The 18,595-nt window shown below is 36.8% G+C and overlaps 2 protein-coding genes across 9 annotated transcripts; both read left to right on the top strand.

Annotated features, from left to right (window-relative positions):
- The first annotated feature begins 235 nt into the window (after positions 1-235).
- On the top strand, positions 236-10,908 carry ASHH3 (histone-lysine N-methyltransferase ASHH3). Of its 8 annotated transcripts, none has more exons than XM_088244064.1 (15): positions 236-774; positions 1,537-1,666; positions 1,948-2,059; positions 2,660-2,759; positions 6,862-6,940; positions 7,065-7,236; positions 7,325-7,405; positions 7,552-7,678; positions 8,629-8,656; positions 8,757-8,847; positions 9,500-9,548; positions 9,643-9,726; positions 10,223-10,306; positions 10,427-10,474; positions 10,578-10,908. In XM_088244064.1, the coding sequence occupies exons 1-12, from the start codon at positions 757-759 to the stop codon at positions 9,712-9,714; spliced, it is 1,059 nt and encodes a 352-aa protein (XP_088100190.1). In that variant the 5' UTR covers positions 236-756; the 3' UTR covers positions 9,715-9,726; positions 10,223-10,306; positions 10,427-10,474; positions 10,578-10,908. The 8 variants fall into 8 exon arrangements, with proteins under 8 accessions (XP_088100190.1, XP_088100192.1, XP_088100184.1 ...); XM_088244058.1 differs by having other exon boundaries at positions 238-774; positions 7,552-7,726; XM_088244059.1 differs by having other exon boundaries at positions 238-774; positions 7,552-7,726; positions 10,427-10,482.
- A 2,223-nt stretch (positions 10,909-13,131) lies between these two features.
- Positions 13,132-17,950, top strand: LOC110756823 (methylenetetrahydrofolate reductase (NADH) 2). Its single transcript, XM_021958293.2, has 10 exons — positions 13,132-13,812; positions 14,028-14,088; positions 14,275-14,531; positions 15,303-15,476; positions 15,586-15,686; positions 15,820-15,931; positions 16,217-16,297; positions 16,385-16,562; positions 17,238-17,572; positions 17,737-17,950. The coding sequence occupies exons 1-10, from the start codon at positions 13,408-13,410 to the stop codon at positions 17,818-17,820; spliced, it is 1,788 nt and encodes a 595-aa protein (XP_021813985.1). The 5' UTR covers positions 13,132-13,407; the 3' UTR covers positions 17,821-17,950.
- Positions 17,951-18,595: the final 645 nt, after the last annotated feature.

Below are 18,595 nucleotides of genomic sequence, written 5' to 3'. Positions count from 1 at the left end.
CCTAAACCCTATATTGTTGAATTTGTTCCATCCTTTTGGGTGAGTTTTTCATAATGAAATTTCATGCTTCAATTAAAAAATAAAATAAAATAAAAAGTTACTAAAAAAGGGAATTGTTAATTTTTTTATTTAAATTTATGATTTTTAATTAAATTCTGAGTTATTTCCTCTCATCCAGACAATAAGAGTGTCTAAGATTTTTTTTTATTTTTACGAGGGGCCTAAGATCTCATCCCACCTTCTTTATAGGAAGAAACTTTTTCCACAATTGACCTATCTCCTTTCCCACGCACCACTCTCTCTTCCCCAGACATTCTCAACGTCATTTGCCTGCAAAACAATCGCCAAATGTTTTGTTACCCAAATTACCCTGAATGATATTGATAATTCCATCCATATCCATGTAATGCCAACTTAACCCATTTCTGTTACCCAAATTGAGACGCGCATCAAACTGGGAACCACGACTCCAAGGATCGTAGAGGTTCTCTCGCAGCCAACAAAATCTCACCATTTCTCCTCATCTCCCAAACCCATCATCTCCAGTCCCTACTCTACATCAGTACTAAAAATATTATTTTCTTTTCTTACTCCACGACTTGGTTTTGGACTTGGACTTGGCCATCAGTCATCACCCCCGGTGTAGTGTATGCAGAAGATATACCTAGCTAGGTCCAAGCGTCCTGGTCGAGTGGAAGTTCTCTGGCCTTCTATAGTGAGTTGTTGAATTATTACACGGTGGCGGCTCTTGGTGCCATGCCTGCTATGAACAAGGTTGTTTTTTCTGCAATTGAATCCCCCAATATTTGATATATCCTTAGTAGTTGAATGAATAATATGTCAAATTTGTTTTCTTGGCTTTTCTTTTTTATTCTGAAATGTGTCTCTGATTTTGTTTCAAATGCTTATTTACGTAATTGGGTCACTATATCACTCATCTGTATACAATGTATATTTGATGCAGTTGCAGATTTCTATAAGTTAACTGTCGGTTCGTTGTAGGATGCCCATCGAGAAAAAATTATTGATGACATACTACCTTTTTATTTTAGCTTTAATATAATTTAAATGAAAGGACTTAAGAAACATGTTTGGAGAAACTGATAATGTGGCATTGTTTTGAGAGATTCGCTTTCTTCTCACAAGTTTGTTTAACGTTCTATGCGATGTTGCGTATAATAAGCTTCTATCCTTCCTCTTACAATGTTTTGGTCTATGGCTTCTGGCTGCGAATTACTTATCTTTCCCATTTTAAATTATTGGGTAACAACACATTTATTCTGGCTGCTTCTTGTTGATTTATTTATTTAGTGTTGGGGTAAGGCTTCCAGTGCTCACCAGATTTTCCGATTTTCTTCGTTTAATTTTATTCTTCTCTCTCTGTTTTTCATTTTCCCTGGATGCCTTTGCTTGCTCATGATGTTTTCATTGAGTTTTTTTTTTTCCTTCCAAGGAATGGTTGCTATATTGTTCTTATTTCCTTATGTTTGCTTTCTATGCTTATGAAATTTTATGACTTGTGTTCTTGCTTATCAGAATTCTGAGCGAAGTCACATTGGGAACGTATTCAACAAGTTGCTGAAGCAGATTGGAAATCCTGTAGATTTTGAACTTCCAGATTGGTTTAATAAATGGAAACCGATGCCCTACACTTTTATAAAGCGCAGTATCCTCTTAAGTCTTAAACTCACTAATTTTAAATTTTTATTGAACAAACCTTTTCATGTTGGAAATTATCATTTTAATTTTATATACTTTAGTGCATGTTACATACCTATCTGGTTTTCTCTTCTTTTCTTTCCCCATGAAACACTCCTCATAGGTTGGACTTGCCAGCTGAATATTTTCTCGGATATGTTCCATCTGTCTGTTTATTCAATGGTTTTATATGCGTTGGAAGTGTTTTTCAATTCTCTCTCCACTCTTAGTTTCGTTGACAAATTTAAGATATATATCTCACGAAGAAGATTAAAAGACGACTTGAGGATGATGGCATATTCTGTTCCTGCAGCCCATCACAAGGGTCTTCTAGTGTTTGTGGTAGAGATTGCCATTGTGGGTAAGGACGATCATTGTCAATGGTGTTTGTGTTACCTCATGTGTAATAAAGGAGCAATGTAAAGGTTGCATTTGATCATCTTGTACTGTACTTGTACATCATTTTGATCTTTTGGACATGGATATTTAACCATTGTCTGGTATTTCCTAAGATCCTAACTTTTTACTTTGAACTCTTATCTTGATAAAGTTTGGGTACAGGCGGTAAGTAAGTTATGCAAGGGATACCTCTTTGACAGGATTCCAGTCCAGTGAGTGATGCTGTTTTATGAACATTGTTCATTGAGGGAGCATAGCTATTCGGCAGTGTTCCACTCAATTGAGGGATGCCTTTTCATAGAGAAGTGCAGGCGTTTATACTACAGAAGAATATGCTTGCTGTGGGTTTTTGATTGTTTTTTATTTTTCTTTTGGAACTAATTAAGGGGATGAAACCTCTGGTTGTGATGTTCGTTGACTTGCAACCTTAGGCATTATGATGTTATTGATGCAGGCAGATGTAGATATAGGGAAAAGGGCCATTAATTTTCTATGTGATAGTGTATATTCAGGTTTTATTTTTTGTCTAAAAATAAATAAGTTGAATGTGTTATATCTGCAGGATGCTTCTGTCTAGCTGTTCCTCAGTCTGTAAATGTGGAAGTACCTGTCTGAACAAACCATTCCAGCACCGACCTGTGAAGAAGATGAAACTGGTGCAGGTAATGTGGCTTATGTTGGAATATAAATTGCAGTGGTTAAGATTTTGTATATATATATATATATATATATTTTTTTTTTTCTGAAAAGATAATAGAAATAGAGACAAATTTAATAGGTTTGGGGGAGACTTGTAACTTCTTAAGAAGGGCAGGAGGAACTGCAGATATGAAATGCTCAAGTTTAAACATACAAATTAGCATAAGTTGAAGTTCTGTCTGACGTATTAGCTTTTGTTAGTGTCTATTTGGACGCTATTCAGGTTTTTATGAACCGCATATCATATGAATTTATTTACTTTGCAGACTTTTTGATTCATGTTTTTACACGTATAAGGCCATCCCCAATGGGGGCTCTAAAATGGGCTGCACCACCTTTGGGCTCTAATATATAACAACTGATGTAGGATAAAGGGTGAATTGAGTATTTAGGTAGTTTAGCGGAAGCGAAAACAATGGAAAACAGAAAATAGAACAAAAGGGATAGGTCTGGAATCACTCCAGGGGTTTGGCTTCACACCAAGTAGTCTCCAATCTCTGGAAAATAAGCTTTTCTTTATATCTCAACAACTCCATTTTAAAGAACTACATGGGGGGTATTTATAGCAAACTAAAACCTAGAGACAATAGGATAAAAATCCCTTACTAAAACAGAAATCCTAATCCACCAAGGAACTAAGTAAAAATAAACTAGGAAACTTAAATCAAATCCAACTAAAAATCTGGAAACTAAAATCCTAGTGAAATCTGGAAAACTTGAGAATCTAGGAAACTAATAAATCAGGAAACTAACTAATGATGTCCGCATCAATTCCCCCTGGCTGAAAAGATCTCGACTCCGGCGAGATAAAGCTGTAATAACCTTCCAAAACGTCGGGATCAATGTGCGGCAGGTTCTCCTTTGTAATCCGAGTACTATGAGAATTTGATCTAACTTCCACTTGACTAGGAACTTCTGCATCTTCCTTACATTCTTTAAACGTAATGATATGTAGAGCTTTGGTTTTACCTACTTTTTCTTGCTCCTCTTTGTTTGGTATAGATTGATTCAGGAGCTTGGGTTGAAGTGGCTTCATCGTGATCTTCTTTCCTTTATGGATGAACGAACATATATTTTCTTGACCCAAGATGGTAACATTGTAATCGTAGATCCATGGTCTTCCCAAGAGAATATGACTCACATCCATATCCACCACATCACACCAAACATGATCTTTGTAAGATGAAAACTGTATAGGAACGTGACATCGTTGGGTAACAGGGATAGAAGATGTATTGTCAATCCATGCTACTCTGTATGGCACAAGATGCTTCTCGGGTGACAAACCAAGACGCGAAACAGTCAGCGTTGATACAACATTGATACAACTCCCATTATCTTTGACCACCTTACAATCTTTATCTCCAGACTTGATGTAAGTCTGGAAAATGGAAGTCCTACGCCAATCCTCAGTTTCCTTCCTAGGTTGAGCCAAAGTACACCTTATTACTGCTAATGTTGGATGAGGGACTTCAAAGTCGATTCCACAATCTTCATCAGGTTGTTGGGGTTCATAAATATCTTCCTCGAATTCGCCTTGATTGTCAGCTTGTTCGTTGATGTGTGCACACAGATTTCTTGTTGCCTCCTTCGTTGGGCATTGGACAGCAAAGTGTCCAAAACCTTGGCATCTGTAACATCTTTGCGTTCCACCACCACGTGTATCAACTAGCACTCTTTTTCCCTTGGCAGTTTTTACTAAATTAGTCATAGATGTTGGAGAACTTGGAGTCACAGATGTGCCAACATGACAATCAGATCTTTGAGAATCAGTTTGCTTGACTACATTGGACAACTTTAAATACTTCTCTAATTCTTGTACCATCTGAAAAACCCTCTCTAAAGTATTCATAGTATGCGGAATTAATTCTTTTTGAAGCTCCGGACGAAGTGATCTAAACCGAGAAATAGTCATCCTTCGATCTTCCCTTATGTCACATCGCAACATGAATTCCTCAAATTTTGCAATATATTCAGCAACTGGCATGTTATCTTGACGAAGAGTTTGCCACTCGTCCAACAAACTCTGTTGATAGGATAATGGTAGATATTTCTGCTTCAACCTTTCTTTCATCTCACCCCAATGGATGATTGGTTCTTCACCAGCTCTCTCTAGTTGTGTTTCAACATTGGTCCAAAACAATCCAGCTTGACCCACCAATTTTATCTTAGCAAATCTCACCCTTCGAGCTTCAGACATGTCATGCCACTCAAAATAGCGATCCATGGTAGCTAACCAATCGAGGAGTGCTTTAGGATTTAGCTCACCATCAAAATTTGGAGCGTCAACTTTCACTGATCTCATCACCCTTTCATCAGGGTCTTGCTCATAGCCACGATGAAAATTGTGTCTCTCTGCGTCTCGATCATTCCTTCTATCATGACGTTGTCGCTCATGATTCCTCTCTTCTCCATTCACACTTGCTTCATCATGTTGGTTAGCTGTTTCTAAGTCTGCAAGGCGACGTTCCACGAGTCTAGATCTAGCGTCCGAATCTGCTACTTGCTTTGATAGGTTTTCCATCATCTGAACAAGACGTACAAAGTCCGTCGCTGGCTCGTCTGTCTTTCCAGGCTTAGTCGGAGCCATCACTTGACACACAGTGTGAAGAACAAGAAATACTTGAAAATTCTGAACCCAGAAAAACGAAAACCAGGTTCTGATGCCAAATTTGATGTAGGATAAAGGGTGAATTGAGTATTTAGGTAGTTTAGCGGAAGCGAAAACAATGGAAAACAGAAAATAGAACAAAAGGGATAGGTCTGGAATCACTCCAGGGGTTTGGCTTCACACCAAGTAGTCTCCAATCTCTGGAAAATAAGCTTTTCTTTATATCTCAACAACTCCATTTTAAAGAACTACATGGGGGGGTATTTATAGCAAACTAAAACCTAGAGACAATAGGATAAAAATCCCTTGCTAAAACAGAAATCCTAATCCACCAAGGAACTAAGTAAAAATAAACTAGGAAACTTAAATCAAATCCAACTAAAAATCTGGAAACTAAAATCCTAGTGAAATCTGGAAAACTTGAGAATCTAGGAAACTAATAAATCAGGAAACTAACTAATGATGTCCGCATCAACAACTCTTTGCAAAAAACCATCCCCAATGGTATAAATTTGAGGCTCTAAATGGTAGAGCCTAACCGGAGCTGAAGCCAAATCTGTGTACCCGGTTGCAGCCCTTGAAACTCGGTGGGGACCACATTTTGGAAAAAGCTGTCAGCCCAACAATTTTTTGGCTCACTTGCCTTGCGACTCAACAGAGTCATACTCGCCCATTTTGATAGCTGCTGACTACTCTTTCTATTTTTTTAATCAATTGGCCAATTGCAACAAGCTTGTCTCATTGTTTTTGTTTTTTTTTGGTAAAGTTGACTCAAGCTACAACCCTCAAGTTCTAAATGGCTAGGTTTATTTTTTTTAACCATGTTTTCAAATCTTGTCCAATTTTTTATTTTTTTGAGTTGAAATGTTCACAAAAAATACACTAACATAGATAAGTTAACAAAAAACAAAAATATCACCTAAATTAAATTACATCATAAAAAAAATATCAAACCCCTAATATAGAGTCCCGGATATAGAGCCTCTCACTGTGGGAGAGATGCCTTTAGAGCCCCAACCATTGGGGATGGCCTAATAGCATAAGTTGAAGGCTGAAAGGTTCTTTGAAGAGATAGCTGACTCTCTATTCAGACATTTGTCTTCCATGTTGGTGGACTTTTATTAAACTTGCATTATCTGCAATTTAGTCGGCGTCTGTTTTGCTACATTTCAGCAATATAACTATTCAACTCATCGTTTTATGTAATTGATTGCCTCCCCATAAAAATATCAAGGGTCTCAATTTTGGAACGGAGAAGATAGATTCCAGGGCAACATATTTTTCACATAAGGGAGGCTGCTTGCATTGCATGTTTGGAAATCATTTATTGTTATTATTTTTTCTTTGGTCTTCTAATGCCTTGTACATTGATTAAATTGTTTCCAGGAACTGTATTTATTTATTAGAATTATAGACATTGTTAAGCGACTTAACGGAATAGGGTATTCTTGTAGACTGAGAAATGTGGTTCTGGAATTGTGGCGGATGAAGATATTAAGCAAGGAGAATTTGTGATCGAATATGTGGGAGAAGGTAACTTCCTTAGTCCTTTTTTGCTCTACATGTCAGTACATGCAGCTTGTTTTATATTTGAAAGTTATCGTCTTACCAAAAAAATCATTTGAAACCTATTAATCAATGCTGTTTCTTTGTACAGTTATAGATGACAAAACATGCGAGGAAAGGCTATGGAATATGAAACACCGTGGAGAAACAAACTTTTACTTATGTGAAATCAATCGAGATATGGTTATTGATGCCACATACAAAGGAAACAAGTCGAGATATATAAACCATAGTTGTTGTCCTAATACTGAGATGCAAAAATGGTCTTCTACTTGACCTTGTTACTGATTTTTAGGTCATTTTGTAGTTAATACTATATCTTACATGTATTCCTTGTTCTTTTCTTTGAAGGATAATCGATGGCGAAACAAGAATTGGTATATTCGCAACTCGTGACGTAAAAAAGGGAGAACACCTGACCTATGATTATCAGTATGAACACATGCATAACCCTTTATTTTAATGCTTTACTAATTGATGCATGTTTTTCTAGAATCATCATGGACTTCCCTTGCACTAAAACTATTGCTAGATGTGAAACTTTGTATTCCTCTAGTCCAGTCTAATAAATTTAGCAGGTTTGTTCAATTTGGTGCAGATCAAGATTGCCATTGCGGTGCACGTGGTTGTCGGCGAAAACTTGGTGTCAGACCTACCAAGCCAAAGATGTCATCAGTTGCTGCGTTGAAACTAGTAGCATGTCAGGTGGCTGTGTCCTCTCCCAAATTGAAAGCAATTCTTTCTGCTAAAGACGTATGTACAAGTGTCTCTGTTTACTTCTAACCGAAATTTATATGTTTTGAAAATCACCACCAACCTGCCAAAGCCCTACAAAGTTTTGCTGCTAATTTAAACGATCATCTAAAAGTTTGATGTCATAGACCATTTTGGTGTAATCACCATTCAATTAGTTCTAGATGGTCCTTATTGAAACAGGTTGGACAACTTTTGATTTTTATCCTTCCCTCTTGCAAATTAAGTGGCATATTGTAGAAATGAAAACTTTTGCACTGCTAGCATTTTAATTCTCATTAGAGCGGTTACAGCCAAGCCCCAAATTTGTCTTCCAGCGGGCTGAAGCTGCCAGGGCAGCTGCTGGGGCCCACGAAACCAGGCCAGCCCTCAGGCAAAACGAGCCTGTGCTCTAGCCTGGGTTTGCTGACGTCAGCAACAACAAAAATCTACAAAAAAAAATACAAAAAATTTCAGAATTTTTTAAAAATAAATACTTAGTCATATTCTTCACTTCCCACACCAAAACTGTATACAAATTCCTCTCCTTATATCTCATGTGAATAGTTGTTGCCATGGCAATGGGTGGAAACACCACAACCTTGCCTTGCCCTTGCCTTTTGCCATGGCAAACGGGTGGAAGTGCTCATAGTGTTTATTTTCCCTCCCAGCACACTAACTCTCCTCATTTCACCTACCCATACTGGATATAAGTTGGTTATGACTAATATACTGGAGGATAGATGTCTGAAATCAGCTCCAAGAGTTGCCGCTGAAATGTTTCCATGTTGGCTATGATTTATTGCATTTGTTGACTTTGTAAAGTTTTTAGCTGTACAAATGACTGCCTTTTTTTCTTTTGTAATAATTATATTTGAAGTTCTGCAAACTTGGACTAATTGTGGGACTCTTTTCTGGAAAAGGTTTATCAGAACGGGGGTCTACATATAGGTGAGCTTTTTTCTATTATGTATTTATTGTTTTTTACTAGTGTTTCAAAATTAATGATATACTATTTGAAACTCTTGTTTCACATCCTCTTGTCTGTTAGGAAATTCACAACCTTTCCATAACCAAAGAGGTACACGTTCTTGTAATTGCATTGGTGAAGTGATTCGAATAAGTCGCCCCACGAATCAGAGGTAATTTCAGAATATCTATGAATCTTTCACTTTAGAGTAGTGCTTCATATTCCTCAATGTGTTATGCACTGGTGTTAGTTGTTTTATTTTATGTGCAATACAAAGAAAAAATATTGTGAGGTCCTCCTGCTTCTAATCTGGGAAATTCTGAAAACTAACCCCCATATGATACTAAAATCATGGGTTTGATTTAGTGGCCTTCTGATGTTGCTAAGGTTGCTGATCTTCACTACCTCAAGAAAGTTTAAAGATTTTACGAAAACCAAACAAGAGGTGGAAATTGGAGAAAACATCTTTGTTTTCCCACCTATGTTATGGGAACAATAGGAAAACATTAGGGATCATAAGAGATCTTAAAATTTATTTTGGAGCAATAATAGATGTGAAATGGGCAGCGTCAAATGTCAATGCCTTCATGGCTCTATGTGTATATTTGTGATGTTTACAGTCAAAAGATTTTTGCAAGTTTATCAGTTGGAACAATAGCCTTAGGTTGATGTCTTCTCTGTTGAAGTTATTTATAATTGATTTGTACTGCTTGTTTTTTTTCATTTTCTATACATATCTGTTGATGCTCCAAATTCTGAGGTGACATGTTATTTAATTAAATCTGATGATGCTGAATATTATTCTTTATTTTCCAATGTTTCAGATCCTTTGGGATTATCAAGCGGTTTGATAGATATTCCAAAAAACACTCGGTAAGAGATGAATTACTTTTTAGAGAGAACAATAAAATGTTATTATTGTAATAAATTAAGATATTGAAAATGGACCTTTTTTTTTTTGTTGCAGATCATGTTTGAAGATGGTGGCATCGAATTCCTTGACATGTCAAAAGAAGAATGGGAACTTGTAACACTGTGATATGATTGTGAGGCAAGTGCAAATTATTCCTTTATTAATGCGTCTTATATCCTCATCCCCAGTCCCTTGTTCCCAAATTTTATCCATACGATGTCTCACACTCGTGTTTGCTAACTCTTTGCACTTTCTAAGCAAAGTTGTCATGAGAATTAAACAAAACCTATGATATGAGCGGGCTGTTCTTGTTTTGTTTGGTCAGACATGACCACTGGGTTCTACCAGTAGCAAGGCTAGATCTACTACTTAATTCGGTATAAGCATACATACTGATACGTACATACTTATGTATGGCCTGTTTGACTATACTATAGTTTTTAAGGGTTTTTTTCTTTTCTTTTTTGGGTACTGGGCAGGGGAGAGGTTTTGGGGGTTCTGTGGTGAGATTGGGAGGACAAAATTTCAAAGAAATGCATTGCATCTTTGTTTTGCATGGATGTGTTGCCGTACCTCCACTTCCATTTTAATGGAGAATTTGCGACATGCACTTATTTCAGACATAGTTTTGTAGGTTTTATATGAACTTCAAAGGAGTTGCTGGAGTATCAGGCCTATGTGTGGTTCTGCCCATGACTTTATCGACATTTGTGTTCATGTATCCACTTGAGCCTTGTGTAAAAAAATAGTCTTGTATATTCATTTGCTGGTACTACTAGTTTTTCATGTGCAATGTTTGATGATATATTTTGCTTTGGTGCTTATTTTCATCATGAAGGATTCTGCTGAAGCAAGAATGACGTGTGGTGGTCCGCAATCGTAACATGTATGACAGTATGTCCATATTCCTTTCTGAGGCATGGCTAATAATTGCTTTAAACTGAATGCACAACTTGGTCACCCTGATATTTATCTTTGTTCTGTCACAGGTACCCAATAACTAAAGTTAGTGAACGCTGATTTAGATTTCACTCTGCTGTTTCATTAAACTAAGGATCAATTCTTTGCAACGCATGTTGTAACGAATGTACCAAACCTAAGTGATAATAAACCCCCCTCCCCTCCCTAAAGAGAAGAAAAAAAAAAGGAGAATCAGAGTTGTTAATCTCACAAAGCAAGTATTTTATATTCCTTGCATAGGGTTGATGAGGATGTTGTATTAAATGTATTTCTTCACCTTTTCTTTTCTTTTCTTTTCTTGTTTGGATAATAAGTATGCGTCTGTTCTAGTTTAATAAGAGATTATTGTTGTGGTTAGAAGTGTTTGACTAGACAGACTATGGAAATGCGAAAGCTGAGTTATGAAAACCACACCAACACAACACACATAGCGACAGTAGGAGGGTTTACTTTCAACTTAAGACAGTTGAAATTGGTTGGTGTTGTGCGCTGGTTAACTTGAACTTTCTTTGGATCTGCGTGGTCACATTAGAATTCAGTGAATGAGTTTCTTTTGTTCTGATAAATAATTTTGGTTTCTCACTGCGTCAAGTGATCGTTTCATCGTCTTCAAGTGATGGGCAGATTAATTTAATTTAATTTTAGGCTGGTTGGATTTTCGCATCGTGCTTGGTACGATACACCAACTGTTGGATCAGATCAGACTGAGCGCAGCACTAACTGTTGAACATAAAAAATAGAAATATCTAGTCATATACCCATTCTTACCACTAAAATTATAAATAAATTGTACACCATTTAATTCTTATAAATAAACCCAAAAAAAGGAGAGGAAGGACTGTAGAATTTGGGTATTTTTACTGAGCGCAGGACTTTGGGTATTTTTACTGAGCGCAGGACTTTAGACTGAGGCAGCCCAAATAAATAAGTAAATTTTACATCTCCTCCGGGTGGGACCCAGTTGAGAAAGGAGAGGAAAAATAGAGAAAAATCAGCATAAAAAGGTGGGACACGCGGCTACAGTAATTGCTGGAAAATTCATAAGCGATGCAATTTTTTGGTTGTCATCTCCCCCCCCCCCCCCCGCCGGGGCTAGATTGCAACAACCAACGGCTTGGATTTTCAAAAAGAGCAAAACAACCAACATTTAAATCAGGTCCAGCAGCTTTAATTTTTGAAAAATATGCCAACAGCAAACGATTTTTGGATAAAATCATATTTTCTCTGAATTTAAATATTTTTAGGTCTATTTGTTTGAAACAATAAAATTAACCTAATACAAAAAAAATTAATTTTATAAAGTTAACACAAAATAAAAATTTAACACAAAAACGAATTAAGACAAACAAATCAATTATACATCTTTAGATTTACATCGTTTCCCATTGGAGCAAAAACTGTATTTACACCCCTAAAATGTGTAAAGGAAATATAAAAGTAACTTTACACTCCCAAATTTATACCTCCCCACTGTAAAAGAGAACGCCAAGAAATTGGAGAAGTTGACGAAAGGCGAGGAGTGGAAGGAGTAGAGTAGGTGTGGTAGGTCCCACGCCACCAACCCAACTCAAGCCCAAGCAAACGCGTTCGCCGTTTTCTGGGTGCCAGTGAGAGTGGTGGGACCGAGGAAGTAGACAAGGATGTGAAATGGTTGGTGGGTCGGTTTTGACAGTGAAGTCTTATTTGGTCACTGTGTGGCAATTTGTTCACTGTATGTATATTTACAAACGGTTACAATAAGTCCTTTTCGTCTGTTTCCTATTAAAATATTAAAACATTTATTAACTCATGAAAATTAATAAATATATATGTACTTTAAAAAGCTTAAAATAAAAATATTTTTTTATGAAAAAATAAGCCTAACCCAAAAAATCCCCAAAATCGAGTATAATTGGAATGGAGGGAAAGTAGCTTGGCACACCTTAAGTTGCGCATGATTGGACAAAATTGCCCCCATGAGAGGGGCACATGACAAAAAACTAGAGATATTTAGTTATATACCTATTTTTAGCACTAATAATATAGATAAACCCTCCACTATTTAATTTTTATAAACACACCCAAAAAATGACAGCTGACCCTATTAAATTTAATTTTGATTATTAAATTACTTTAATGCCCTATAGAGTGTTTTTGTTTTTTTATGAGGTTTTGGGGTTGGGTTTGTTTTAAGAAATCAATGCAGTTTTATAATTTAAAAGAAGTTAAAAACCTTTTTGTTATGTTGTAAATGAGCTTTGGGTGTGTTTCTAAAGTCAATTTTATATACAGTCTTTTTATAATTTGGGCTCTTATATTATGTATAATAGTTAATTTCCCAAAAAACTAACATAAGTTACATACATTTGATATACACTCACTTTTGTCCTTAAATTGCTCGAAATTGAAATGATAGGAACCAAAATCATAAAAATGGCCAACTACATGAACCAATATTGACTTTTTGCCTTATTTATTTGTTGGTGCGGGTGGTTTAACAGTCTTTTTAGAGACTAGGGGTTTGAGAAGGGAGTAAAGAATAAAGAAGGGAATGGGGGTTGGTGGGGGCTCCTATCCTATAATAAGAGAAAGGGGGGTGAGGGGAAATGCCACCACATTGCATTGTCCTTTGATTTGTTGCAAATCTAATCTGGCTCTAAATTTAAATGAATTTTGCTTATGCATCATTCTTAGTTATAGTTAATATAGAGCCATAGGCTAAAAGTGTGTCGTGTCGGTGACTCTCACTCTCAGTTTCTCTCTCTCTGTAAACTTGTTCCAGTCGAGTGGTTGGTGGGTGGGTTTCTTTCTCTAAACAAAAACAAACAAAAGCAAGAACAGGTCATTGCAGATCTATCCGAAAGGTAAGAGAGAGAGAGAATGAAGGTGATAGAGAAGATCCAGGAAGCATTGTTGGAGGAGAAGAAGGTTTTGTTCTCGTTCGAGTTCTTCCCGCCAAAGACGGAGGATGGGGTGGAGAACCTGTTGGAGAGGATGGAGAGGATGGTGGCCCACAACCCGGCGTTCTGCGACATAACGTGGGGTGCGGGTGGGTCGACGGCGGATCTGACGCTGGACATTGCAAACAAGATGCAGAACGTCATCTGCGTGGAGAGCATGATGCACCTCACCTGTACCAACATGCCTGTCGACAAGATCGACCACGCCCTCCAAACCATCAAGTCTAACGGCCTCCAAAACGTTCTTGCTCTCCGGGGCGACCCGCCCCATGGCCAGGACAAGTTTGTTCAGATCCAAGGAGGCTTTGCCTGCGCCCTCGACCTGGTAATTCATAACTACTAAATAAATGCTATCTTATCTTATTTCAATTTTGTTTATTTCTGATAGATAGATGCCATATTTGTTTGGAGTTCATGATATTTGGAGTTCATAATATTTGTCATAATTGCCATTTCCCCAAACGGAAAACGAAAACGAAAAGAAAAGAGATCTCACATCTCTCTCGCTCTCTCATCTTTTGCCTGTTTGCTTGCTTACAGGTCACCCATATCAGAGCCAAATATGGTGACTACTTTGGCGTCACTGTTGCTGGCTATCCAGGTATACATACTTTACTCTCTTTTTTTCTTTTTTTTTCTTTTTTTTGAATAGAAACGTTGTATTGATAAAGAGAAGGATAAGCAATCCTCCCCATCAAGGAGGATTCATTCTTGTCTTATCGGCTTTGTTGCTATTTTCTGTCTAAATTTAACATAACAATCACCAAATGGCTGGCATTGAAACCAGAGGCACACCCGGACGCCATTGGAACCGATGGCCTCGCCTCTCCCGAAGCCTATCAAAGTGATCTCGCTTATTTGAAGAAAAAGGTTGATGCTGGTGCCGATTTGATTGTCACTCAGTTATTCTACGACACTGATGTTTTCCTCAAATTCGTCCACGACTGTCGCCAAATTGGAATTACTTGTCCTATTGTTCCTGGAATTATGCCCATTAATAACTACAAGGGATTCATACGCATGACTGGTTTCTGTAAAACCAAGGTACCTCTTCACTTTTCTCTTCTGCATTTATTTGTTTTTTATTTATTATTTTTTCATTTCTTAACATCGTGAAATTCAAGTAGTATTCCAGAATAGGGCTAAAATTTGGGGAACTTAATTGGTTCAGAAATATTTTCTTGCCATATAAGTTATAACACTATTGTGACTTGGTGTTGTGAACATAACATGCGACATTCAAAAGTAGTCTGGCTGTTTATCTAGGACATGTTTGGCAACCTTACTATCCTGAAATTGAATATATGGTGTGATTTAGGCTTTTAAACTTCCATTTTTAAGGTTTAGGATTGTTGAAGAAGAAGTTTGGGGGTTTTTAGAATGATTTTGAGTCAGGTTGGGTTTAAGCAGCCATATAAAGGCTGATTCAAAGTTAAGGGCAAATCAAAACACTCATCCAACAGTAGAGGGGAAAAAAATCCTGAACTCGCATAAATTCACAGACTCGAGGTAAATTTATAGTTATAAAGTAGGAATTTTGTGAAAGCCCAGATCTACAAATATACGCTTATAATTTTTAACCTAAAGACTCAATTCAAACACTGGTTTTACCCTAGACATAGCCTTTGGATATAACCTACAGAACCATATGAAACCGTTAGTTACGCACATTGGCCTCACATAAAGAAAACAATGGTAAATGCATTTGAAAGATACAAAGAACATAGTAACTTTATGCCATTTCCTTTGCATATTCAGCAGTTTTGCTTTATATATTAAATTAGTGCAATGTTTGCAATTAATGGGATACTGTAGATACCACCTGAGGTTACTGCTGCCTTGGAGCCTATCAAGGATAATGAAGAAGCTGTCAAATCTTATGGAATTCACCTTGGAACCGAGATGTGCAAGAAGATTTTGGCTCATGGGATTAGGACGTTGCATCTTTATACACTGAACATGGAGAAATCAGCGTTGGCTATATTAATGGTTTTTCTCATACCTTTCTAATTGTCTCACTTCAGATGTATATAATACTCTTTGCATGATTAACACTTACCACCAAATCTGGTCCCTTCTAATCATACTACCTTGGCAGAATCTTGGTTTGATTGAAGAGACCAAAATATCAAGGCCTTTACCTTGGAGACGTCCTGCAAATGTTTTCCGTGTTAAAGAAGATGTTCGTCCAATATTCTGGTATGCAATCCAACTGTTGTCCCCCCCACCCCCAACACAAAGAAAAAAAACAGAAACAAGAAAACAAAAAAGGATTTAATTAACTTCTTGTACATCTTTCAAAATTTCTAATCGTCCTAGCAAATGATGGTAGGGCTAATCGTCCCAAGAGCTACATATCAAGGACCATAGGCTGGGACCTTTATCCACATGGGCGATGGGGTGATTCTCGTAACCCTTCATATGGAGCACTAACTGATTATCAGGTACATATAATCGCACAAGTTTAATCTTGGTACCTATAATTTTGTGATAAATTTGGGTGGATCATTTTTTGTTTTTTATCAAAAATTTTGAAGTAGTTAAATACGTAAACCTTCCCATGATGTTCCCTCAAAGGAAAATTTACTTGTAATCATAATCCATTTATTTTCATTTGATTAACCACCGCTTGGCTGAGGCACACATCCTTTCTTATTTTATATTATCCCTTTGCACTAGAGTTGCTAGAGTTGGCTATTTATGACTTTAAGTCATAATTTTCTCAACAGTTCATGCGGCCACGTGCACGTGACAAGAAACTTGTTGAAGAATGGGTTGTCCCATTGAGAAGCGTTGAAGATATCCATGAGGTGAAGTTTCCATCTCTGTGTATTTTGTCTTCTGCATTGTCAGCAAATTAGATATAAATTGATGTATTGGAATTTCTTTTATATCAGAAATTTAAGAAATTCTGCCTTGGAAAATTGAGAAGCAGCCCTTGGTCAGAACTAGATGGGCTTCAGCCAGAGACGAAGATCATAAACGAACTTCTAGGGAAAATTAACACGAAGGGTTTCCTTACCATCAACAGCCAACCAGCGGTAAATGGGGAAAGATCTGATTCGACGTCTGTTGGTAAGTAATAAGTATGAGTATGTTTGTGAGTTTACAGTCATGACAATTATGTGAATATTTCAATTTGAATCTCATTTTTGTGAGCGAGGATTTATGATGAATTATTTGATTTTTATCATTGAGAGTTTTGGTCATGAGTCACTGAAGTCACTTAATGATTACAGGAGTGTGAGTCTCAATGGAGACATAAACTGACTTGAATTTGATGGCCTAAAAATTCCACATGATATGATTTTGTTTTCCATTCATGAAGATCAGATTGTATTACTTTTTTCAAAACTATAGCACAACATTGAGTTCGGAAAGGTGATCATAAATCCCTAATTGAGGTTTAACCATTACTAGTATTGCCATACTGGGGTTTCAGGTCTTTATAGAAATCTGCTTGAGCGCCAATTAAACATCTGTTTGGCTTTGAAGTATAGCTTTGTACTTCACGAAAATCTCCTCTTATTTACTTCACTTCCCAACTAGTAAATTTTGTTATTTGGCTCGGTAAAAGTTCTACCTCTCTCCCTCCCTCATAAAAAAGTTTTAACTAGTTTTTTTATATTATATTTTAATCTTTCTATTTTTCTTCAAACTGATATTTAGATTTGATGATTATCCTCGAACCAGATCTAGAAACTTACCTATATATGTAGACTCTTAACATCTATATTACTTGCTTCTCAGGCTGGGGTGGGCCTGGAGGATATGTTTATCAGAAAGCCTATCTAGAGTTTTTCTGTTCGAAGGAGAAGTTGGATGCTCTTGTTGAGAAATGCAAGGCTCTTCCATCTCTAACCTACATGGCTGTGAACAAGGATGGGAGATGGATATCTAATATTGGTCAGACTGATGTGAATGCCGTGACATGGGGAGTCTTTCCTGCAAGGGAGATAATCCAACCGACTGTTGTGGATCCTGCTAGTTTTATGGTTTGGAAGGATGAGGCATTTGAAATCTGGTCAAGAGGATGGGCCCGCTTATACCCTGAGGATGACTCATCTAGGAAATTGCTTGAAGAGGTTTATTTTCTTCATTAATGTCCCTTCTTGCTTATTGACATAATTATGATTTTGATTGTTGAAACGTATACCTACTACAGAGCCCTGCAGACACCTTTCTACTCAATCTTTTGATTAGCATTGAGTTTAGTAATGCATGCATGATGTTCTCTTGACTTTTGCAGGTCCAGAACAGCTACTTCTTGGTCAGTTTGGTAGATAATGACTATATCCAGGGTGATGTTTTTGCTGTTTTTGCTGATTTCTGAATGAGCTATTTTGTCAACTCTTCCATTTCTTAAAGATGCATAAGCCATTAAACTGGTGCTTTCGTTGTAAGTCGGATTATAAATTTATTGTCATTGGGATGTGTAATAATAACTCATTGGGATTTTGATATCTCCCCCGTATCATGTGCAAATCGCATCTGCGTTCGTGATTGATTACTGGCTTAATTGATACGATCATCTTGTTTGTTTGCTTCTAGTATGTGCTTTGTGACAATGGAATCCACATTTTAATGATGTATAAATTAATAGGTGGTCTTTGCTCTTTATTAATATCATTTGTCAAAGTACTTGACATTTACATGATTGCTAATTATCTTATTTAAAAGAAACCGGAGTTCAGAATACTTCTTTTGTTTTGTTTTTGGGACTGAGCTCAGAAATTATTTCACAACTGTTTATATAGAACCATACCACATATCAGAAGTAAGTCATTTTTCATAAATACAACAAATCAATGTAGATAACAATTTGGTTTCAAAATTTTCAGAATTCTGTTAGCAATTGTAGAGAAATAGGAAACTAACAAAGTATCACCCTTTGAGATTGTGATAGGTGGTAGATCCGTCATGTAATGTCAAAAAAGAAAGAAAAAAAGAGGTTCTGAAAATGCATGCATAATGAATCCAGCTTTTAAGTCACATACAAGCAGTAGATCAACACAAGAAGTCACTTATTATTCCCGCAAGTGGATCAGCACAGCAAATTCAAATTTTGCAACTCAGGAACACAGATGCTCAGCCAGAGTCCTTTCTCA

Source organism: Prunus avium, chromosome 7, assembly GCF_965620075.1.
Source record: "Prunus avium chromosome 7, drPruAviu1.hap1.1, whole genome shotgun sequence".
Lineage (NCBI taxonomy): Eukaryota > Viridiplantae > Streptophyta > Magnoliopsida > Rosales > Rosaceae > Prunus > Prunus avium.
Note: the sequence above shows the minus strand (reverse complement) of the source record. Positions and strands in the feature narration are given on the sequence as shown.